Source organism: Phascolarctos cinereus, unplaced genomic scaffold (genome assembly GCF_003287225.1).
Source record: "Phascolarctos cinereus isolate Bilbo 61053 unplaced genomic scaffold, phaCin_HiC Scaffold_9;HRSCAF=440, whole genome shotgun sequence".
Classification (NCBI taxonomy): domain Eukaryota; kingdom Metazoa; phylum Chordata; class Mammalia; order Diprotodontia; family Phascolarctidae; genus Phascolarctos; species Phascolarctos cinereus.
In genome coordinates, this window is record NW_027556402.1 from 148111123 (window position 1) to 148136045 (window position 24923).

The following is a 24923-nucleotide window of genomic DNA, read 5'->3' on the forward strand; positions in this document are numbered from 1 at the left end:
CTAACACTGGAGGATGTTAAATGATTGACAAATTTCAAAATCATCTAAATATAGTAAAAAAACCAAACTATTATTAATCTCATTTTAAAAGTAGAAAGAACATATGTATACATACACATTTATACATATATGTATGTATATAAAATCCATAAAATGAAGAGAAATAGAAATCATTCTAAGTTGTTAGGAATTAAATAATCAGTACACTACTGAATCACCAAGACCTACTACTATTCAAAAGTAAGGTTTAGTGAATTTCAAGTTCAACATGAGTCTAAAGTATGATAGAGCAGTTAAAAAGCTAACACTCTCATAGACTATATGAAAAGAGTCATAGTTTCTAGAACAGGGAAGGTAATAGTCACAGCCATACCACCTATGGACAACTGGGTTTAGCCAGAGGCACCATATTTTAGGAAGGTTATAAACAAACTGGAATACATTCAGGAAGCCAACCAGGCTGGTGAGGGGACTAAAGATTCTGCCAAAGAAGGATAAGCTGAAGCATCAAATGATGTTTTGCCCAGAAAACAGTGGATCTAGAGGGCAGCAAGGAATGCATAACAGCCATCTTAAGTCTTTTTATGTCTTCAAGAATGGCATGTAAACAGTTCTGGTTGGTCTCAATGAGTAAAACTAGGAGAAAGATGTGAAAGCTGTAGAGTCAGATTTTGGCTCTATATAAGAAAAAACTTCCTAGTTAAGTGGTTCATAACTACAATGGGGCTGCCTTGAGAGGTAGCAGGTTCCCTCCATTATTGTGGGTTTTCAGATGGACACCATACAGTCACTTGTTATAGAAGGGATTCATGTTCAGGTATTGCTTGTACAAACAGGGCCACTTTGGTGGTATGTGAAAATTCCTAATTGTTCATTACACCTCTACTATTCAACATTCAGAATGTTAAATGTTAAGGTGTATTACTTGAAATGTAACTTAGTAAACTCCCCAAAGCAGAAACAAAATTTACATACACAAGTGTGTGCACATACATACTGAATTTAGTTAATTATTGTTCCTTAAAATAATAAAAAAGACTTACTGCAGAGATGTCATTCCTTTTAACCATTCCTGTAATGTAAAATAACCCATGTTCTGTGCATCCAATTTCCAAGCTAGTACAAGCATGACCACCTGTTTAAAAAAAAAAGAACAAAAGACAGTTGTAAGGCAGTAAATCTTTGGAATTTAGTTTCTAAAATACACCTTGCTAAATCCTTCCATTTATGGGAATACTGAAAAATGAACAGGGCAACTTTTAACAAAAAAGCCTTAGATTTCTGGCTAAGATGGCTACCTGAATGGAGGCAGGTTTGCCCAGCTCTACACATCAATTCCAGTAAAAGCCTGAAATTCATGCTAAGCCAAATAAAAATCAAGAAATCCAATAAGAAACTACATTAACTCTTTCCACCCCAGAACTGCACAAAAAGTCAGTCTAGAGCTAAAAAGCAGTATGAAATGAGGTCACCAGGAAAACCAGGACCCGCAAAGAATCTCATAGCCTCTTAGTAGAACCAGAGACAGTCCAGAGACACATATAAGCTAAAGAATTTTCTGTCTAGAGGCAGCAAAAAGAGACAACTCTCCAAGAAAGCTAATGGTAATTTTAAAAAACCTACCATGGGGGCCTTGGAAGTTTCTGTGAAGCAAAGTGACCAGTTCCCAGCAGGAACATAGCAATGACCAGTAAGTATCAGCACGTCTTCAATCAGCACTCTCTAGGGTTCCAAGGTCTGTAGCATCCTATTGTGGGACTTCAAAAGGGGCCCTGAACATCCCTAAATCTTACAGACTCAGGAGGGCCTAACCCCAGGAAGAAGGTAATGCAAGAACCCAGCCGACCCAGGGTAAGACCAATCAGGAATGACCACCTCCCTCCAAAGTACATTAAGAGGCAGAGCCTGAACTTTGCACAAGCCCCAATTCAAGAACTAAAGCTAGAGATATGAACAAACCAAAGAGATGCAGACTAATGTCAAAAATTACTGTATTTTAAAAGAATACCCAAAAGAAGGGAAAAGCAACTCCCTAATAACTTTCCACTAAAAAAAATAATAAATTAATATCCCACAAGGACTACACATGAATACCTAGAAGAAATGAAGCAACAGATTTAAGAAATGAAATAACAACTCTTGAGCAAAGAAATGGAAGGAGAATAAATAAAAGAAGAGAAAGAGGTAAACATTACCTAATAACTAACTCCCTAAAAACTAGAATAGGACAAACAGAAATCAATGACTCCATGAGACAAGAAGAAATATTACAACAAAATCAAATCATTGAAAAATAGAAAAAAAAAGATATTTAGTATAAAAAATAACTGACTTAGAAAACATGTCAAGGAGAGATATGTTAAGTATCACTGGACTTCCCTGAAAACTCATGATTTAAAAAAAAAAAGCTGACCAGTACTTAAGCTATCATAAAATAAAACTGCGCAATGAAGACTGAAAGACCTTTCTGAAAGAAAAACCAGAAGGAAAAGCCTCAGGACTATCATAATTAAAATCCAGAGCTCCCATGTCAAAAAAAAAAAATACTGTACGCATCCAGAAAGAAGTGTTCAAGGGCCAAAGAACACAGGTCATATAAAATCTGGAAACTTTTACTAAAAAGAATTAAAAAATCTTGGAAAACAATATTTCAAAAGGCAAAAGAAACAAGCTTACAACCAAGAATAATTCATCCTGCAAAGCTGAATACAAACCAACAAGGAAAAAAAGTGAACCTTTAAAGGAAGGAGACTTTTAAGCTTTTCTGATAAAAAGAACAGAGCTCAGTATGAACTTTGAAATGCAAACACAAGTCAAGAGAAAACTTAGAAAGGCAAATTGATTTGAGTGATTGGAAAGCCCGATATGATGTTGTAATGCAAAGACAATTAACAAAGAGATGTCCCTTCAGAAATTTAATGTCTTCCAAGAATAACTGAGAGGGTTAAATAAGAAAAACTGAGGTCTTGGGGTTAGACTGCTTCTCTTCTGAGAAAAGCAAAGGGAGAATAAAAGAAACACACTAGTGTCCCAAGGAATGAGAAGAATAGTAAAAAATATGGAAGAGGGGAGAGGAGCAACGGGAGTCTGATAAGCCTCATTCTTATCCCAACTAAACAAAGGTGTATTGAAAACCACACTCTCTCTCTCTCTCTCTCTCTCTCTCTCTCTCTCTCTCTCTCTCTCTCTCTCTCTCTCTACTTAACAAAGTAAACTAAGAGGGAAGATAATACCAGGAAGAAAACAGTTGTATGAAAAATAAACTTCCTGATTCTGAAGAGGAGATCAGAAAAAAAAAAAACCAAACCTAGAATCTAAGGGAATATCCCTCAATTGGGGATTGGTTGAATAAAGTTTGGTACAGTCCAATCATACTGCCTATGTGGCATGTAGCATCAATAAGTACCAAAATCATAAACATACAGAAGCACATGAAACATTCCTGTAAATTCAATTATAAAGTGCTCCTGAAAGAAATAATGAACTTAAATGCCTGGAGGAATCATCAGGGCTTATTGCTAGTTTATGCCAATATTATAAAAATGACAACATACCAAAGTTAATTTACATTTTAAATCCTCTACCAAAAAATAAAAATAAATCTAGTATATCACAGAAAACAATGAAAAAAAGTATGAATGAATGGGGAACCTCATTTCCAGACCTCAAATTACATTATAAAGCAGAACCATTTGGTATTGGCTAAAAAATACATAAGTAAATCAATGGAACGATTAGATAAGGAAGAATAAGAAACAACAGAACTCAATAACCCAGTGTTCAATAAACCCTGTTTTCCAAACTAGTTACACTAATTCACAGCTCTACCAAAAATACACTAGTGTGCCTATCTTCCCACAATCTCTCAAACATTAATTACTGATGATTACTTGTCATCTTTGCCATTGTAATAAACAGAAAGAAGCATGGAAAGGTTTATATGAACTGACATAGGTAAGAAGAACACAGAAAACAATCTACACAATGACTACAATAATGTAATTGGAAAGAACCACAAAACAATCAAAAGTAAATGTTGCAAAATTGTAAAGGACAAGGACAGTGCTAAATAAGAGATATAAAAAGACAACCCCCTTGGGGCAGCTGGGGATAGAGCACTGGCCCTGAAGTCAGGAGGACCTGAGTTCAAATTCGGCCTCAGACACAAAACACTCACTAGCTGTGTGACTCTGGGCAAGTCACTTAACCCCAACTGCCTCACCAAAAAAACCAAAAAACAAAACAAAAAGACAACCCTTCCAACCAAATTCTCTGCTCTTTCCTTTGCAGAAATGGTGGTAGTTTCGTGAGTATGGAAAACTGCAAATATTTTCATGTTTTTCAATCACAGGAGAACAGTGCTTGATTTAGGCCCCAAAAGTAACCACATTCCTAGCAGTACTTGTCCTAGGCTAGGAGTTGGAGTGTAAGGGGGAATAACCCTCATGCTAGACATGACAAAATAAAAATGACTAATGTGGATTTGATACCCAAGATAAGGAAAAAGTAAAAAAACAGTTAGTTGCCCTTGATGGTTTTAAATCACCTAACCCACATGTCTTATACTCTCCGGTACTAAAGGAATTCACAGATATGATTAATGACTCAATGTCAGTGATATTTGAAAGATCACAGCAAGTATCACAGAAGATTGTAGCAGGGCAAATACTGTTCTGACTTTTTAAAAAAGGAAAGAGCAGAGAATTTGCAAACCAAAGACCAGTGAGCTTGATTTCAATTCCCCAGAAATCTCTAGTACTGGTCATTAAAAAAATATTTGGTGAACATCTATGGAAGCAGTGATTACAAAGAGCCAGCACAGCTTCATCAAAACCAGGTCATATTAGAGTATCTTCATTTCCTTTTTTGACAAGATTTTTAAACTAGTAAATCAGAGAAATTCTATTTTAGCAAAACTTATGATAAAGTTATCTCTTACTATGTTTATGGAGAAATATGAATTAGATAATAATGACAGATATCAACTAGTTGGATGTTTAAACTAGGAGTAGCTGTTAATGGTTCAACATCAACATGGTAGAAGATCTTTAGGTATCCCAGGGATCTGTGTTTGTCTCTGGGCACTTTAACATTTTTATCAATGACTTGGAAAAAAGCATAGATGGTACATTCATCAAATTTGCAGTATTTGAAGTGTTAAGATGGAGGAAGCATGATTAGAAAGAAGTTATTCTGAAAAAATCTGGGGGCATTAATGGAATCCAAGTATAATGAGACACAGTGTAATGTGGTGGCCAAAAAAGCTGATGTGATCTTGAGCAACAAAAAGAGGAAGTTAGGTTCCAGAATCAGGGAGGTGATAGCCCTGAGTCCTATGAGAATCAGCTGAAAAAACTGAGGATGTTTACTCTGGAGAAAATAAGACTCAGGGAGGACAGAATAAATGAATGTCAAGTATTTAAAGAGCTATCATGTGGAGGAAGGATTAGATTTGTTCTACTTAGCCCCAAAGGCCAGAACCAAGAACAAGTTACAAAGATGCCAAGTTAGTCTTAATATCAAGAAAAACTTCCTAACAGAACTATTCAAAAGTGGAATGGGGAAGCTGAAAAAGGTGTTGGTGGGTTCCCTCTCCATTCCCAAGACATCTTAAAAGAGAGGCTGGTCTACTACTTCTCAGATATGTCATAATAGGGATGCCCTTCAGGAATAGCTTGGATTAGATGGGTGCTGAGGTCCCTTCCAGCTCTCAAAAATTCAGCAACTATGACAATGCATATTGTACACTACAGTGTTATATACAAAGTATACTACATACACCGCCAAACGAGGTTTCTGTATTAGATGTTTTTGTTTAGTTCTCTTTTTTTCCCCATAAGGGAGGATTTGATGGGGAAAGGGATAATGGCTGTACTGTAAAAACAAAAGGCATCAATAAAATGTTGTTATTAAAAGAACAGAAAAGGTTAAATAAAAGTTTAGAACTGAAGAGCTTAATTAGACATAGTAACCGCCTGATTTCAAGAATAATTTGGGGGGGAACAACACAGTTACCCTTACTTTAACTAAGTTTATATCTAATTTTCTAAGTACCAGAATTCACAAGGCTTGAGAAAATCTACCTGTCATATTTTCCAAGTCCTGAAACCAAGAACTGAAAAGATGCTAAGAGGGTAGGAAACTGAAAACCGAGTGTGGCATTTCTACCCTAAAAAAATATTAAAGAGACACAAATTAAAGAAGAAAAAAAAACAGATATATACATACATCTATTTTTTTTAACCAGGGAGAGGTGGAGAAAAAGACTGAGACAGAATATATTTTGGATCATTTACTCTACTGCCCTTGATTTACAGATGAGAAATTAAAGTAACACTAAAGAGAAGCAATCTATTTTTTTCTTTTTCTCACGAATTTGATAAAGATTAAAAAATAAACATTTCAATATACAAAGAACAGAAAATTCCATATGCAATGGTGAACTATTACACTGAAACTACTAGGTAGGGGCAGCTAGGTGGCGCAGTGGATAGAGCACCGGACCTTGAGTCAGGAGGACCAGAGCCCAAATCCGGCCTCAGACACCTGATACCCACCAGCTGTGTGACCCTGGGCAAGACACTCAATCCCATTGCCTAGCCCCCCCCCAAAAAAAAAGAAAAAGAAAAAAACTAGTAGGTAATAAATGCCGTGAGGTGAAAAGTTGAATGGTTGGTGCTCCTTGGTGCTCTTTTCCCTTCCTTTCCCTCTAGGAACTGACCCTCCCTGTCTCCCTTCTCATTCCTCCTTCCCCGCCAAGTCTTCAGCTCTTAGGGCTCAGCACTGGGTGAAGCCTTCCCTTTGGAGTTCTGGTGGAAATTGCTTAGGCCCAAGCACCCACACTCAAAAAGACATGCTCTCACTGTGAATATGACTTGCTTAGCCCAGGAAAAAAAAAAAGAGAGCCCCAGGTCCACTTCTAAATTCTGGATGTTAGGAAGGTTATGAATTAAAGAGAAGCAATCCAGGTGTTCAGAGAAGCAACATGATATAAAGGAAGGAGAAGCACAGTTGGTGTCATAAGACTTGCCTTCAAATCCTAGCCCTCTGAAGTACAGTGAATTTTGTATTGAATACAGGTGACTGATAAATGGTGGAGTTGGGGGAGATGGACAGAGTTTGGTTTTTTGGGGGTTTTTTTGTTTTGTTTAATAGTACTTTCATTTGAATATAAGGTAAAATATTTAGACGAAGAAAAAAATGTTACAATTTCTCCTCCAAAAGTTGCTCTTGAAAACAAAATAGCAACGAATATGAAATTATCTCCTACTGAGATGCCTAAACCCTGAAGGTCTTTTGAAGTTTACATCAAGGAGAAACAGATTTTTGGGTTAAATTCAAATGGATATATGTGAAAGTATGGTGGTATTCTTGAAACTATCTTGTTCAAAGTTTTGAAGATGATTATCAAAAGTCCTAGATTAATTCTTATATCATTGAAAAACCAGTCCTGAGATTAAACGGTACAGTGTACAGAGCACAGAAATTAACTCACTCTTATTATCATTTTTAAACACCTAGTTACCATATCCAGCACTATAAGCTTTTATAATAATGAAATATTCAAGAAGATATTAAATAAGAGTCAGTGAATGACATTTTTATAATTTGTTTTAACTTGAATATCATACAGACTATAAGGCAAGTAGTATTAGATACAGACCAAGCTAAATCTGAAAAATTTGCTTGAAGAAATTTAACTAATGCTATTAATTTTTGGTCACTGCTAAGTGAGGAAGAGCAGAATAGATTTAAAGCACAAGAACTCAGAAGACCTGGGTTAAAAATCTAGTTCAGCTATTTAAGTATTTATGTGATTTAATTAAAATTATCATCTCTCTGGGCCTCAGTTTCCTCATCTATAAAATGAGAGGTTTGTACTAGGTAATACTTAATGTCCCATTTTTCAGGTAGACATGCAAGACTAACAGGGCACTTTTTCCAATAACATGGGCAATTCAGAAATCCACTGGCTCATTTAGATTCACCAAGCAAAAAAACCCCAAAACACCAACCCTTACATCCTATATATGTACACTGTGTATGCCTACGAAGGAACTTCCCACTACACTAAAAGTGAATTAACAGAAGAGAGTTTATAAGGAGAAGTTCTTTTCTGGAATTCGAGGGGAAAAAAAGTATAGATTAAGAATACAAAACAATGTGATATGAACTCAAACAAGGATCCTATAGCCACTTCTATTTGGAAGGGCAATGTCCAAAGCTTCAAGGGTTATCAGGTTTAAAATTCATCATAAAATCAAAAAATTAAGAATCCCTAAAGCATGAACATTCAAAGCATGAATAAAAAGACTTTCCGACTCTATGCCCCTCCAGGTTTTCTAGAAGTCTCTCAATTGTAGATTCCAAGAGTTTTCACACAAGTTAAATGACAGAAATCAGATTGTTCACTGTTAAAGCTTTCATAAATATTTGAAACAGCTTCAACTTACATTTTCCGGTTCTACTCCAATGTCTTCACAAAATTTTTCCATGCCTTCAGGACCTACAACATCATCAGTTCCTGTAATAAAAAAGAATTTTTACATTAACTTTTAAATTAAATTCAACTACATGTACTTGCTGATTTCTTTAAAGTCTCGTATTACAAAGATGCTTGCTGTACAAGAAAATTTCATTTTTTTAAAAACTATAAGTTGTTTCTAGCGGTAGCAATGAATCAATTTTCTCTCTGTATAAACAGAGAGAAATACTCTAGAATTTATGCTATCCTATCTTCCAAGGCCCAGGTTTCTGCCTAAATGTTTAAAGGCAATTTACCACAATGTTCTTCAAGTACTGAACATAAGGCACATGTAAAGCTGAGGCTCCTAAATTCTATCTATAATTAACAATAATTAATTTTAAAGCTATTTAAAAACATAAGGTTCTAAATTTTCTTTCTTTTTGCATTAATTTTATATATAGCAGCATTTTTATGGGTTTCACGGTACAGTCAGTAAAAAATACATCGCATGAGAAGAAAAAGGCTGGCTTTCAAATGTTTTCTTCTAACCATCAAAAGAATTACATGTCCATGAAGGGCTAAAATTAAAATATTTTAGATCTATTACCTTTTATTGATGGGCTTAATAAATGTGACTTTAGTAGTCATGAGATTAGTAAGCTCTAAACACTGATAGAAAGGAGTTTAGCTATTAAAGAGCATGTGATTAAAACAACAAATTTTTTTTTCCACCTCCTACTTAAGATACTTTTTTTGCTAGCCAACAGTAATGCACCAAAGAGAGCAGAAGGAGGCATAATATGGTCAAACGAAAAGAGTACTGGCCTAGAAGTCAGGAGATGTAGCACCTAACCCTAGCTGTGCTACCAACTGGCTGGGTCCACCTTAGGGAAGACACTGTCTCTTTGAAATCAATCTTTAAGGTTTCTGAGCTCCACCAATGGTGAGATTAGGTCATCTTAAAATAATCCAACTAAAAACTGTAAATGGTCAAGTGACAAAAGCAATACTTTAAAACAACCACAAGTAACATTCACTACAAGCAATCCACTGTGATTTATATGAAATTGTATGCCTAGACTATAGTAAAGCTATAAAATCACATACCAACTTGTTTATCACATTGACTTTTTCTATGTTTAAGAAATGTAAAGTATACCACTAAAATTCTATTTAGTGATCTTCTTTAGAATTTTCATTTGCTATCCAAAACTATGATCTCACTATAATTTTTCCTTCAATTGCTCACATCTGTGTGCATTTGTAGAATTAACATATGTAAAGTGCTTTGCAAACCTTTTTAAGTAATACAGAAATGCTATTATTATTAGTATTGTTAGTTGCTGCTTTAAACAAAAATGATTATAAAGCATTATCACAAATTTTCAAAATACAAAGAAAACAGAAGTATTCTACATGCAAATTTTCCAGATAGCTGAAGCTTATTTCTTTAGGTCCTAAAGTTTAGGATAATAAAATCTCTTAAAACTTTTGTGAATGGAACATACTTTTCTTTTTAAATAGAACTGGAAAATTTTAACCTTATCTTTTTGACACAGAGGAACAGAAACCGCCTCCTCACATTTTTTATAGCACTTTTAAGTTTACAATGTTTTTTTCCACAAAAATCCTTCAAGGTATATAGTACAACAATCAATCCCATCTCAAAGATAAGGAAACTGAAGCTGAGAGAGACTAACTTATGTAACTAGAGCAGTTTTTTTGAAGTCTACGGCTCTTTTCAATACAGCACGCTGTCTTACTAGAAAAATTCTGTTACTCAACTGCAAAACAACAGAAATATCAAAGGGTCTGATGAACTGGGTATTTGCCCCATCCTAAACAGCTCCAAACAGCTAAACTTTTTCAGTTATTGTATCTGCTTTTTATATTTTTTTAAATACCAGTTCCCTTACTATCACTCTCCAGTCAATGTGACAACTAGTAACAGCTCCCCTTCTCTTCTAAGGTACTGCTTCTAAGTTATGGTCTGGCACAATTACAATATAACAGCACTTTAGAACTATATCTAAGCGAAGGCTTAATGTGCTTTACTATTAAGTACATAAGATTTAGTGAAATTAAATACATTATGCTTCAAGTCCACGTCAAAATTCTATCTTCCTACAACGCCCCAAAGCCACCTTCAATGGGCTCCAACTAGATACTGCCTTTATTTCCACTCAACTCTCCTGTTGCCTACTTTCTAACTCTCAACTAATAATATTCTGTTTTGTATTATAGTTATTTATGTATATACCTTATTTTCCCACATTGGACTATATGGTCTTTGATGGCAAGAACTGTGTCTTATTTATCACCTATAGCAGTATCTGCCATGCACCAACACAATTGATACTTTAAAATGCTTGTTAACGGAATATCAGAGTCCAATAAGCATCTTCTGTTTTAGCTGCTCAAGGGACATTTTCCATCTAATTTTTGGTTCTTGGAAAAGTTCTTTTCTGTTTTGTTTTGTTTTTTCCTTTGGTGAGGTAATCAAGGTTAAGTGACTTGCCCAGGGTCACATAGTTAGTAAGAGTCAAGATTTTGGGGCCAAAAAAATAAAATAAAATAAATTTAAAAAAAGATTTTGGGGCCATATCTGAACTCAGGTCCTCCTGACTCCGGGGCTGGTGCTCTATCCACTGCTCTACCTAGCTGCCCCATTGGGCCATGTATGTTCTGAAGGGGTTGAGGATTCTAAATAAATGAAGGGCCACTAAATACAATCATGGGAAAGCTGCCTTCTAAGAAAAGAACCTTAGAAATCATCTATTCCAATTCCTCTATTTTATACATACAGATACAAAATTAATTCTTTTCATCCCAATTCTCTAAAACATTTGTGAACACATTTGTGAAACGGGTCATACAAACAAATTAGCTAAACTAACTGTTGCTTACCCATAATACTAGGTAAGAATTTTCTGTCCATTCTTTTAAAGGCACATTCATCTGGCTTAAAAACCACCTGTTCAAAAGCTAGATGATAACATAAAGAGGGAAAAGATGTCTTTTTTGCCTTCCATTTGCAGACATTATAAATAGGAAGTTAGTATTATTTTCCTCTTTTGCCTGTCCTACTAAATTCCTTCCAAGGATAATAGTATCAAAAGTGAAACAAATATGTAATACATACTATTACCCCAAAAGGAAATAATTCTCAAGCGATGAATTTTAAGGTTAGTACATTTTATCCTAATACAATCACTGATTCTCTTTTCTCAAATAGTTAGCTTATAAAATGTCAAACTGCACAGGCTACAAAATTATGTCTACCAAAAGTAAACAATTTTAGTAATCAATTCAATTAGATCATTCTAAACTAGGCAGCACCAAGTTATTACTGGTAAAAATAAAAATCCCAAATGCCAATTTCTTGATGATTTCAGCAATAAACCACAGGCATTGCTAGTATACTATAAAGGACAATGCATTTAGAGTCAGAGGGACTTATGTTCAAATCTCAGGTCTGATCTTGAGTTTAAATTACTTAACTCTAGGTTTCATTTTCTTTATTTGTAAAATGAAAGGGCTGAACTAGATGACCTCTACACTCATTTCCAACTTTAAAACTATGATCCTAGGATACTATGACTAAATCAAAGTCTTGGACCAATGGTGACTGTCTTTTATATAATGCTTTCAAAGTCTGCAGAGCATTTTACATATTTATCTGATTTGAACCTCACAAAAATCTTATAAATTATTGTTGGTATCATTAGTCCCATTTTACAGATGAGGGAAACTTGGCTTCAGAAGTTAAATGATGTGCCTATGGTCATACAACTAATAAGCAGATATAGCAGATGGGATTTGAACCCAGGTCTTTCTAGCTCCTAGTCTAGCACTCTATCCATTACGCAATGAATGCTTCTGCAACAAATAAGAATTCATCTTGGAGGAGAAAGCCAACCAAAATTTTTTAAATTTACAAACCACCTTTCAACCACAAACAGAAAAATGAAGAAATATATTTCACTTAGAATTCTTCCCCCAAACCCACAATAAACAGCAACTAAAACACGCATCCAAAGAGCTGGATAAGAAAGTAGCCAATTTCAAAACAACAACAGCTAACAAGGGTTCAGAGGGTTCAAAGGCTTTACGTTCAGTTAGGTCTTCATGAGAAACATTAGGTGGAATCTGATCACTCAACAAACCCCCTACAGAAAGCTACAGTTTAAGAGAAGAATCTTTCAGAGTTAATTTTTGGTTTATCTATCTCCCAGACATGGCTACAAAGAACTGATTTCCCAAAATAGAAAAATAAAATAAAGTACATGAATGAGTTTTAAAGTATTTATTAAGTGCTTGCTACATGCTAAGCACTGTGCCTAGCACTGGCGATAGAAAAAGAAAAAGTAAAACAGAACCTGTTCTCAAGAAGCTCAACCTCTAATTGGAGAAGAAAATACATAAAAATAAAGTTAAGCTACAAGATGGAATTAAATACCCAGGGGTCCTTGGGTTATGTCAGCAGGTCAGATGGCACAACCAAGAATAACTTAATATTGTAACTTAATTTTTACTAGTAAAACCAACCTATTTTCTTGCAACTAAAAAGAAAGCAAGAGAATTAAATTTTACCCAGTTACCTTCCTGATTAAATATGAGCCTGATAAGAGAAAATAAAACATTTTTGGCTCCTAAAAATTAAAAAGGGATAAGAGTTTGATAAATACTTCGGTTTAGTATAGTATTTCATGCTAAAATTTGGGCAAAAGCAACAAACTTTTGTTACAATGTGCAATATATTATCTAGACAAATTTTACTGCTACTTTTCTACAATAACAAAGATCAAAAATACATATTAAAACAATTTGAAACAAAGAAATTTCTGCCAATGATATTTCAAAATGCATAATTTTCTTTTTTATAAAAAAATAAAGAATATCATTGTATGCCTTATGGTTCAAAGCCACCAAGTTTAACTTTCTATAACTTAAGTCAAATAATCTTTGATATTTGCATTCATAAATAGGATTCCTAAAGTATTTTTCCCCAATATATTTTATCCTTTCATTTCCCTCCTAATATTTAATTTCTTGGGCTTGGCTGCTCGCCAAATAGAACATTCACTAATTTGTTCAAAATGTGCCTTAAAAACACACAAAAAAATTGCAACCACTTGTGATAATAAGATTTTTTAAAGACTTTTAAAGTGACTGGATTTCAATGAGTCAAAAAGATCACCTACCTGCATATTCATAGAACCACTCTAAGCATCTCTTACTTGAAAATGTTTCTTCCTCAGTCTTTATTCTAGTTGAATCATATTTTCTATACATGCTAGAAATTTAAAAAAAAATAACACATGTTATTGAAACTAAAAAATTTTACATCCTTGGAGATATCATAAAAAAGTGCTGGCTTTACCTAAGGTAACCATTTACTCATAAGCATTTTTTCTTTTTTCTTTTTTTACTCATAAGCATTTTAAAGAGGGCTGTGATGTCTCATCATTCACACCAACTACCATTCGGTAACTGTCATATCTACTAGCTTCAGAATTAAATTATAAGAGTTTTTATGATAAGTACCTGTTAGTCTGGCTAACAAACAAACAGAAATATCTTGGATTTGTTCTAAAACCTTAAGGTCCTCTTTCTATAATCCTGACTACAATTTATTACAAGCTGCTACTGAGAGTGTTGACTCTAGAGATTTTTTTCAAATTCTCCATTAACACAATGTGAAGTATCGATCTTGAAAGCTACGCTGGATGCAGAACACTGACTAAAATAACAAAAACATTTATATAGCACTTTATGGTTTCCAAAGCACTTTACATATATGATATCATTTGATCTTCACAACAATCCTAGTGAAGTATGATATTATTATTATTATTATTATTATAATTTTACAGATGAGGAAACTGAGGTTTGAAGAACTGAGTGACTTGTATAGTGTCATACAGACAGGAGGTGACTGAGGTAGGATTTGAACTCAGAACTTGCTCTATGAACTGTGCTACCTACCTGCCACAGTAAGCAAGTGGTATCAAAAGATCTTTGAAGTTTCAAGAGAGAGAGAGAGAGACAGAGAGAAGGGAAAAAGTCTTAGACAAGAGATTAAGGCGCTAACAACACCTTGTAGGGACCTTTCAGTAGCTGGTGAACTAGTATTTACGAACCATCTACTGTTTTCCTGGCACTGTTCAAAGCACTGGGGTGACAAAGAAAAGTAAAAAACAAACAGTCCCTGCTCTATAGGAGCTCACAGTTTAACAACATGCAAACAACTAAAGACAAACACGATATACAGAAGATAAATTGGAAGTCGTCTCAGAGGGAAGGCACTAGGAGTAAGGCAAGCAGGAAAGGCTTTTTGCAGAAGGTGGGACTTTAGCTGAAACTTGAAGGGAAGCTGAGAAGCAGGTGAAGATGAGAAAGGAAGGAGAGAGGCCCAGGAATGGGAAACAGCCAATAAAAATTCCCAGAGCCAGTAGATGAAGTATCCAGTGTAAGCAACTGCACAGGGGCCAGTATTACTGGATTGTAGAGTCTGTGGAGGGCAGCAAGGTGTAAGAAGACAAGAAAGGGAGGAAGGGACCAGGTTATGGAGGACCTTAAAAGCCAAACAGAAGCTTTTGTTTGATCCTGGAGGTAATGGGAAGCCAACTGGAACTGAGTGAATAAGAAGGTGCCATGGTCCAACCTGCGCTTTAGGAAGATCAATTTGACAGCTGAGTGGAGGGTGAATTAGAATAGGGAGAGGCTTGAGGCAGGCAGGCAACTTTAACAGTCCTGTCATGACATGAAGTGACAAGGGCCTGTACCAGAATGGTGGTGGTGGTGTCAGAGGAGAGATGGGGGTGTATATAAGAGATTTTATGAACTCGGAAATGATAGGACTTGTCCACTGATTGGATGTGGGGGTGAGAAAATGAGGATTTGAAGATGACACCTAGTGTAAGCACAGGTGACTAGGAGGATGGTGGTACTCTCAATAGTAAGTGGGGAGTCAGAAAGAGGGAAAGGTAATATACACAATGATAATGCACAATAATAATGACTTCAGGTCAAGATGTCTAAATGCAATCAGAATATAAGACTGGAGGTTGGGAGTGAGACTAGGGCTAGACAAGTAGATCTGAAAGTCAACTACACAGAAATGATCATTGTAACCATGGGAGTTGATGTGATCAAGTAAAACAGTATATGGTGAAAAGATGACCCAAGACTGAGCCTTGGGGGACACCTACTATTAGTGGATGTAATTTGGATGAAGATCCAACCAAAGGAGACTGAGAAGAAATAGAACGGTCCCTCTTTTCAGGAAAGAAGACTACAAAATCTTTGTTCCCTATCATTTTTCTAATGTTATAGTGAGTAAACACTAAAATAAAAGAGGAAAAATAGGCCAGAGAAGCCTACATGCAGTTGGCCCCATTAACACAGTACTCTGGTAACCATCCTTGGAAATTCCATTTCATGATTTAAAAAAAAAAAAAGCCTATAAGGCTCTGAGAGGAAAAAACATGAGAGAGAACAATTTACACAATACAACATTGTAAAGATAATCACCTTTGAAAGACTTAGGAACTGTGATCAACACAATAACCCAATCAAAATTCCAAAGGACTCATGATGAAATACGCTCTCCACCTCCAGACATAGAGCTAATGGACCCAATTTAGGTCGAAGAATATTTTCTTTTCTTCTGATCTTTTTTTCCCCCTTTTTACACGGCTAATGTAAGAATTTATTTCACATGATGATACATATTTGTAATGTGTTTTGTTTTTCTTGCTTTCTCAATGGCTGGGAGAAGGGGAAGAAGGGAGAGAATGGACACAAAATAAAATTGAAGTTAAAAAAAAAGATGAGGAAAGAAATGTAGTTTCTTCAAACATTAGCTAGGAGATCATACTTTTTTTTTAAAAAAATACCAAAATTCATGTGGCTAAGCACCTATCTAGATAACTTTAATGAACAGAAATGGTGTGCAAAGAACAAAAAGTGGTACACTGTAGCATAAGCATAGAACTAAGAGTAACTGAAGTGATAAAAATATAGTTTTAGTTACCTTAAAAGCTTTAAAAATTTATTCCATACTAAAGTTATTCAACAGAATCATAGACTTAAACCTAGAACAGACCTGAAAAATAATCTAACTCAGTACTCCATAGATGAGGAAAGTGAGGGCCAAATAGTCATTTGCCCACAGAAAGTGGCAGGGCTTAGATTCAAACCCAGGTTCTCTGACTCCAAACCCAGTACTTTTTCTACCATAGCAGGCTCTCTCAAAAATTCTTTTTTGCAAAGGCATGTTAGGATCATCAACTTAAAATGTGAAGGGACCATCTAGAATAACTTCATTATTTTATAGATGAGGAAACTGAAGACCCCAGAGTAAAGTTACTTGCCAAAAGTCACAAAGATGAGAGAAACCATTCAAACATTTTTAAAGCCTTTAGACACAGTTAATGCTTTAATGCCTTTTTTTTTTCTTGGAGCTGATCTTAAAATAGATTTTATTCACCAGGACAAGATTCACATCCCTATTTGTCTACAATACTGATAATGCACAATGTTTTTCTCTCCCTCAGCACACATTCAAGTACTCAGAATGCCCAGATTTACACAGTAATTTAAATATTACTTTTAAACTACGACTTCCTTGGCTACAAATTGAAATCTTCAATTTTTGTAAAGATGCATGGAATGCTCTTTTCCACTGTGTTTAGTCAACCTCTTCAACGGTGGATCCAGAAGAACCACCTCTGAATGGGGCTGCTCCAATCCCTGGGAATCCACCAGGCATGACTCCTGGCATGACCTTTGTATTCTGAACAGCTTGATAATGATGGGGTTGTACTTTCTTCAACTCTTTCTGCTGATGTTCAAATTCTTCCTTGCCAGTAATCTGGTTCTTATTCAGCCAACTGGTTATTTTGTTATATCTGTCAAAGATCTTGTAAGACATCACCAATTTTGTCTTGGAATTTCTCATCCTCTACTGTAGTCTTCATGTTGAAATCAAAAGATTCAAGAGTTTGTGTAGGGGCAGCTAGGTGGCACAGTAGATAACAGCACCAGCTCTGGATTCAGGAGGACCTGAGTTCAAATGTGGCCTCAGACATATAACACTTACTAGCTGTGTGACCCTGGGAAAGTCACTTAACCCCATTGCCTAGCCACACACACACATACACACAAAAAGGTTGTGAAAGACACTTTGTCTCTGCTTCTCATCTTAGTCTTCTAGACCACATGCTCAATGCCTTCTTTGCTCAGACAACCTTTGTCATTGGTGATGGTGATCTTACTCCCCTTGCTTGTGCTCTTATTCACAGCAGTAACACTGAGGATGCCAATTGCATCAACGTCAAAAACTACTTCAATCTGAGGAATACCCCTGGGGAGCGGGCAAGTTAACTGTGAGCTCAAGCTTGCCAAGCAGGTTGTTATCTTTTGTCATTGCTCTAATTATCATAACCCTGAATAAGCACACCAAGCTGGTTGTCTGAGGCAGTAGTAAAGATCTGTGCTTGATGGGGATGGTGGAATGGTGTTTGATCAGAACTGCGTAACTCAATACCAAGAGAAGGAAGAATGACATCCTACAGCATCACGTCTTGCACATTCTCAGATTTAGCTCCAGACAAGATGGCAGTCCAGTCAGCGGCACCACAGGCAATAGCCTCATCAGAATTGATGCTCTTATTGAGCTCCTTGCATTGAAGGAGTCCTAAAGAAGTTTCTGGATCTGGGGGATCCTAGTGGAATCACTCATCAAGACAATGTCACAAATTTGTCATTTATTTAGCTTGGCATCCCTTTAGGGCCTTTCCCAAATGGTCCAGGGTGCCACATTAGAGATCAGCAGCATTCAGCTCTTCAAAACTGGCATGGGAAATATACGCGTATAAGTTGATACCTTCACAGAGAGAGTCAATATTAATATTGGCCTGGGCACTGAAAGAGAGAGTACACTTTGCACGTTCATAAGACTGCACAGATGGCAGATAGCCCGCTTGTTTTCACTGATGTCCTTCTGCTTTCATTTGAACCCAGCAATGAAACGACTGACCATATGGTTGACAAAGTCTTCCCTACCCAAGTGAGTTTCTCCAGCTATAGCCTTGACTTCAAAGATGCCATCTTCAGTGGTGAGAATGGAGACATCTTAAGTGCTGCCTCCAAAGTCAAAGATTAACACATTTCTCTTGGCACAACCTTTTTGTCCAAGTCATAAGCAACAGCAGCAGCAGTTGGCTCGCTGATGATTCAGAGCATATTGATACCAGCATATTCAGTTGCAGAATATAAGCCTGCCATTGGGAATTATTGGAGTAAGCTGGTACAGTGATGACAGTATTTGTGAGTCTCCCCAAATTTCTTTCATCTTGAACACAGAAGATCTTTCTAATGCACAGAAACTTTTGGTCTCCCCTTTCTATTCCACTTGGACCACAGGCCTGCCTGCATAAACTGCGAAAGACCAGTGTTTCACAATTAACTTTACAACTGCATTATCAAATCTGTGTCCACTTAGACATTTGACATCAAAGACTGTTTAAGTGGGGCTCACTGCAACTTGATCTTTACAGTATCACCAACTAAATGTTCTGGGTTGGTGAAGGTGACATAGCATGGGGTGATTCTGTTTCTTTGATTATTAGACAAAGATCTCCACTTTCCTAGGTTGGTAGACTCCTAACACAAGAATAAGTGGTGTCAAGCGCAAGGTCACCTGGGGTCTCTTTCACATGGTAGCTGACCACTGTGGAGTAAGAAGGGATGCTGCTCTGATGTGCCAGTCACTGTGCTAAGTCCTAAGTCAGTTAGGTGGAAAGAATGAACCTAATTCACTGGACTCACTGATTAGCTGAAAACAGGTGGGATTTGAATTCAGGTCCTCAGTCCCCAAACGTAGTACAATCATATCAGGCTGAACACAGAGGAGGTTACTACCCTAGGAAGAGCTGAATGCCCATGTGGATAAATACACATCCTAGGCATAAAGGCAGCTATTTGGAACAAAGTTGGTACAAAAGCTGTCGGTATAAAAGAAATGAAGTACGTATACTACACTGAAATGTTCCAACCACTCAAAGACTTTATATACAAAGATAGTAAAGTTGAATGAACCAAGCAAATGTCAGTTCAGAGAGGCTAAGACTTCTAATCCTGCTCTAATCATTCATTTTGTAAAGTTATTAAAAATTGTATGTCAGATGCCTCATTTATAACTTCTGGTTGCAAGTTTTGATCTTCTTTGTCACTAAAGGAGGAAGATTCTATGGTCTGACTTTTTTTGTTTTTTGTGTAGTTTGCCCATGCTCCCAGCCAATTACTTGAGTTTTAAACTCTTTGTTAAGGTAGGGGTCTGCTTCCAGCGTAGAGAATGTACTGTCCCAAGCTTTGGGGATTTTGTGCAGCTGTTTTCAGAGATACTTCTAGGGACCTGTAAATTTTCAGTTCTTCCAAGGTGCTATGATCAAGGGCAAGGTGTTTACTCCTTTCCTGGACTGTTCTCTGGTCTATGAGTGACCACAAGCACTCTTTTCTGCCTTGGAACTGTGAGGATTCCTTCTCTACTGCCACCATAAGCTCTACCACTCCAGCGCTCCTCCTCATCCCAGGATCACCACCCAGAACTGTGACCCAGATCCAAGCATGAGCAAAGCAAGAGATTCCTGCCTTAGCACCAGCAAAGAGATCCCTGCAATCTCCCTCTGATCAGTCACTCAATTCCCCCCTCTGTCTATGGGCAGAGCTCAGGAAGCAGCTGCTGCCCCCAAGTTACGCCGGGACTGGGGCTGGAACCGAGCTTCTCGCTCACCATGGTCACAGACTTCTCCTACTGATCTTCCAAGTTGTCTTTGGTGTTTGTGGGTTGAGAAGTCTGGAAACTGCCACAGCTGCCCATGATTCAGGCCTCTGAGGCCTGCCCCAGGTTTGCTGAGGCCCAGTCTTTGCCTGCGCACCCGAACTGTGTTCCTCTCCCAGCCTGGCGCAATAGACCTTTCCAATCAACCATTCAGACTGTCTTGGGCTGGAAATTTGTTTTGCTCCTTTTGTGGGTTCTACTGCTCTAGAATTTGGTTAGAGCCATTTTTTACAGGTATTTGAAGGGCTTTGGGGGACTGCTCAAGCAAGTCACTGCTTTCACTCCTCCATCTTGGCTCCGCCCCCCTGTCTCATCTATAACGTGGCATGATACTAAATTTATCAGACTGTTCTATAAAAAAACTAGAAAATACTTTATATTTATAAAACGTCATTCAAATGAGTAAACTAGCAGAACAACTACCATCACTGAAATACCAAGCAGCCCCGTTTTTTAAAATGGTTGGTGAATGTCCTAAAAACTACTTTACTGGTGATTAAATTCTACATTTTTCAGTCTCTCTCTATATATTTAACATTCCTCATTTATTGGAGACAATCCTGACAAACAAAATGAGTTTAGCATCTCCAAAATAGCTTTCTGCTGAGTTGTAGCCTATAGGTAGGGGAAATCAGACAAGTTTGAACAGGTATGTTCAATAGCTAAAAAGAAAACTGAAGAAAGCAATTCAGAAGCCAAAAAATTAGATCCTAACATATCTAGAGTTACTACATTTAACAGTGTAGATATCAATTCCAAACAAATGATTTAAACAGGTTTTGTTTTTCATATTACTAACTCATCCACAGAACAAATTCTAATATCACTGGTATTTTCATATGGTCATTAGTCATTTCATTTCAAAAATTTCTTTTCAATAACAGAGTCAACATAATTCTGTGAAAAACAACTTAAGTATATTTAATTTTATACCATTAGTGAAGACCACTTTAAAAAAGATGCAACAATCTCTATGCTTTAATAATACACAAACCAAAGAGCTCTAAAAATAGAGAAACAGAAGCAAACTGGGAGAGCAAGGAATGGTTTATCTGTCAGATTTATGGGGAACAGAAGAATTTATAACCAAACAAGATAGAGGACATTATGAAAGGCAAAATGGATAATTTTGATTACATTAAATTGAGAAGTTTTTGCACAAAGCTAATGCAACCAAGATTAGAATTTTTATAATTTTTATAATTAATATCTGATAAGGGTCTCATTTCTAAAATATATGGAGAACTTAGTGAAATGTATAAGAATACAAGTCATTCTGCAATTGATAAATGATCAAAGGATATGAACAGGCAGTTTTCAGATGAAGAAATTTAAGCTATCTGTAGTTATACGGAAAAAATGCTCTAAATCATTGATTAGAGAAATGCAAATTAAAATAACTCTGAGGTACCACATCATACCTATCAGATTGGCTAACATGACAAAACAGGAAAATGATAAATGCTGGAGAAGATGTGGGAAAATTGGAACACTAATGCATTGTTGGTGGAGTTGTGAACTGATCCAACCACTCTGGAGAGCAATTCTGAACTACACCCAAAGGGTTATAAAACTGTGCATACCCTTTGACCCAGTAATAACACTACTAGGTCTCCATCCCAAAGAAATCATACAAATGGGAAAAGGACGCACATATACAAAAATATTTATAGCAGCAATTTTTGTGGTAGAAAGCCAATCAGTTAGGGAATGACTGAACAAGTTGTAGTATATGAATGTAATGGAATACTGTTGTGCTATAAGAAATAATGAGTAGGTGGACTTCAGAAAAACCTGGAAAGACTTATATGAACTGATGTTGTGTGAAGTGAGCAGAACCAGAACAATATTGTACACAGTAACAGCCACACTGTGTGATGATTAACTTTAATAGACTTGGCTCCTCTCAGCAATGCAAGGATCTAAGACAACTCCAAAAGACTCATGATGGAAAAAGCTATCCACATCCCGAGAGAGAACTATGGAGTCTGAATGCAACTTGAAGCATACTATTTTAACTTTTTTTCTCTTGTTGTTTCATTTCTTCTTTTTTTGTGGTTTCTCCCATTGGTTTTAATTCTTCTTTACAACATTACTAATGTGAAAATGGGTATAATATGAATGTATATGTAGAGCCTATATCAAACTGCATGCCATCTTGGAGTGGGGTAGGGGAGGGATAGGGAGAAAATTTGAAACTTGAAATCTTATGGAAGTAAATGTTGGAAAATAAAAATAAATAAATTTATTTTAAAAAATATTGCAGAAAGAAAAGACAGAGAAAGAGATTTTAAGCCCATATTTCTAAGTCAAAGTCTCAAAATAATATTGTCTAAAGGCTCAAAATTTCCACATTTATTTTCACATATTAACTTGATAAACAAAAATAAGAACTATTGACTTCAGTGTCTAACATGATTGAACCAGCACAAAGTTACCCATATACCACAATTTAAATGGCCAACATTTATGTTACATTTGACAAGTTGATAGCTCATAACTTTAAATGATCATTTCATTTATCTTAAATTATGTCTTTGTAACATACCTATCATGTCTACTTTTCTTTGCAGATAAATCATCTCCAGGAGCAGGTCTTCTCTTTTTTCTTGGTGGCATCACTTTGCTAACGCAGTCTGATGAACTGCAAGATCGAAGGCTTCCTGAAAAAGGAATTAGGAACATAGACAAAAAGTATAAAACAGATGTAGCTGCATAAAACAGCAAGCTCACTTCCAAAGACTCTGGCTTCTCAGTCAACAGGCATTTACCACGTCCTTACTATGTGCCAAGTACAAGCGCTAAGCACTGGGGTGACAAAGAAAAGTAAAAAACAGTCCCTGCTCTATAGGAGCTCACAGTCTAACAACATGCAAACAACTAAAGACAAACACGATATACAGAAGATAAATTGGGAGTCGTCTCAGAGGGAAGGCACTAGGAGTAAGGCAAAGCAGGAAAGGCTTTTTGCAGAAGGTGGGACTTTAGCTGAAACTTGAAGGGAAGCTGAGAAGCAGGTGAAGATGAGAAAGGAAGGAGAGAGGCCCAGGAATGGGAAACAGCCAATAAAAATTCCCAGAGCCAGTAGATGAAGTATCCAGTGTAAGCAACTGCACAGGGGCCAGTGTTACTGGATTGTAGTCTGTGGAGGGCAGCAAGGTGTAAGAAGACAAGAAAGGGAGGAAGGGACCAGGTTATGGAGGACCTTAAAAGCCAAACAGAAGCTTTTGTTTGATACTGGAGGTAATGGGAAGCCAACTGGAATTGACTGAATAAAGGGGTGGCATGGTCCAATCTGTGCTTTAGGAAAATCAATTTGACAGCTGAGTGGAGGGTGAATTAGAATAGGGAGAGGCTTGAGGCAGGCAGGCAACTTCAATAGTCTAGTCACTGGTGATGAGGACCTGAATCAAGATGATGGTAGTGTCAGAGGAGAAAGGGGTGTATACAAGAGATGTTATGAAGGTATAAATGACAAGACTTTGCAACTGATAGGGAAGTCAACGCAACTTGTATAAAATCATGGAGATGGGGATGAAATGTCAATTTTCAAAACTAATTAATAGGTCAGTGTAGCTAGAAAATATGAGTATGTGAAGGGTAATAACATGAAATAAATCAGGAAAGCTATCCTGTATCCAAATTATGCAGGTCTTAAAATATAAATTCCTCAGGTTGGCATTTAATGATAGATGAAATAAACTTTTTAAAATTGAGGATATTCCTACTGGTATCAAATTCAATTTGATTCCACAAACACAATAAATATCTATGTACAAGGCACTGGGCTAGAACCTAGGTCTTTATATTTTGAGTTAGGTATGTTTGAATTTGTAATTACATCAGTGTGTAGGGAACTCTCAATATAAAAATTCCTTCACTGATGAAGATTAGAAAACTATTAGCAACTTATAGTCTTAAAGCGTATAACTTAGAGCATTAAAAGGTTATGACTTTACTGGGTGCCAGAGGCAGATCTTGAACTACATCTTCTTGACTCCAAGGCCAATTTTGCCTCACTTCCATTATGCTTTTACAGCATGGGGCATACCATACCAAAATTCGAAACGTGGTTACCAAGTTCCAGAGCTCCCAGTTCAAAGACAAACTATTTCAAATGTCTAAGAAGAGAGATATTTCATAACAAGAAACTCCAGTCAAAGCCATCTAGTACAATTTAATATCAACTACAAACGAAAGAAAATGCTGGAATATGATGTGCCAAAGAACAAAGGAAAATGGTTTGCATTTCAAATTAATTTATCCTACAAACTGCGCATAATTCTATAGGAACTTAGAAATTTAAGGCTGGGCTTTGAGGGGCAGGGAAACTGAGGAGACTGAGATTTAGCTACTCCAACCAATACAAACTACAGGTACCTAGTTGATTTATTCTGTTTTGAAAAGGAAAAAAATTATTATAAAATGTGGTCTATAAGTAGCATAGAAGATAATGTCTCAAACAAAACCCTGGGTTCAAGTCCCACCTCTGAAATGTACTAGCCTGGGCAAATCACTTACCCTTTCAGTTTTCTGGGCAACTCTCTATGACAAAGAGCCCCAGTGAAAAGCCAACCTGAACCAGGAGGGTTGGTTTTTTTTTTTGGG

At 36.5% G+C, this 24923-nt stretch overlaps 1 protein-coding gene across 6 annotated transcripts in view; it reads right to left on the bottom strand.

Annotated features, from left to right (window-relative positions):
- DCUN1D4 (defective in cullin neddylation 1 domain containing 4) overlaps positions 1–24923 on the bottom strand; it is an 88388-nt gene that overhangs the window by 28616 nt on the left and 34849 nt on the right. For all 6 annotated transcript variants that reach the window (XM_020990263.2, XM_020990253.2, XM_020990268.2 and 3 more), the window contains 4 exons: positions 22864–22978; positions 13672–13763; positions 8454–8524; positions 1044–1135 (listed from right to left, as the gene is read on the bottom strand). In XM_020990263.2, coding sequence (XP_020845922.1) covers positions 1044–1135; positions 8454–8524; positions 13672–13763; positions 22864–22978 — 370 coding nt within the window. The remainder of the gene's footprint in view (positions 1–1043; positions 1136–8453; positions 8525–13671; positions 13764–22863; positions 22979–24923) is intronic.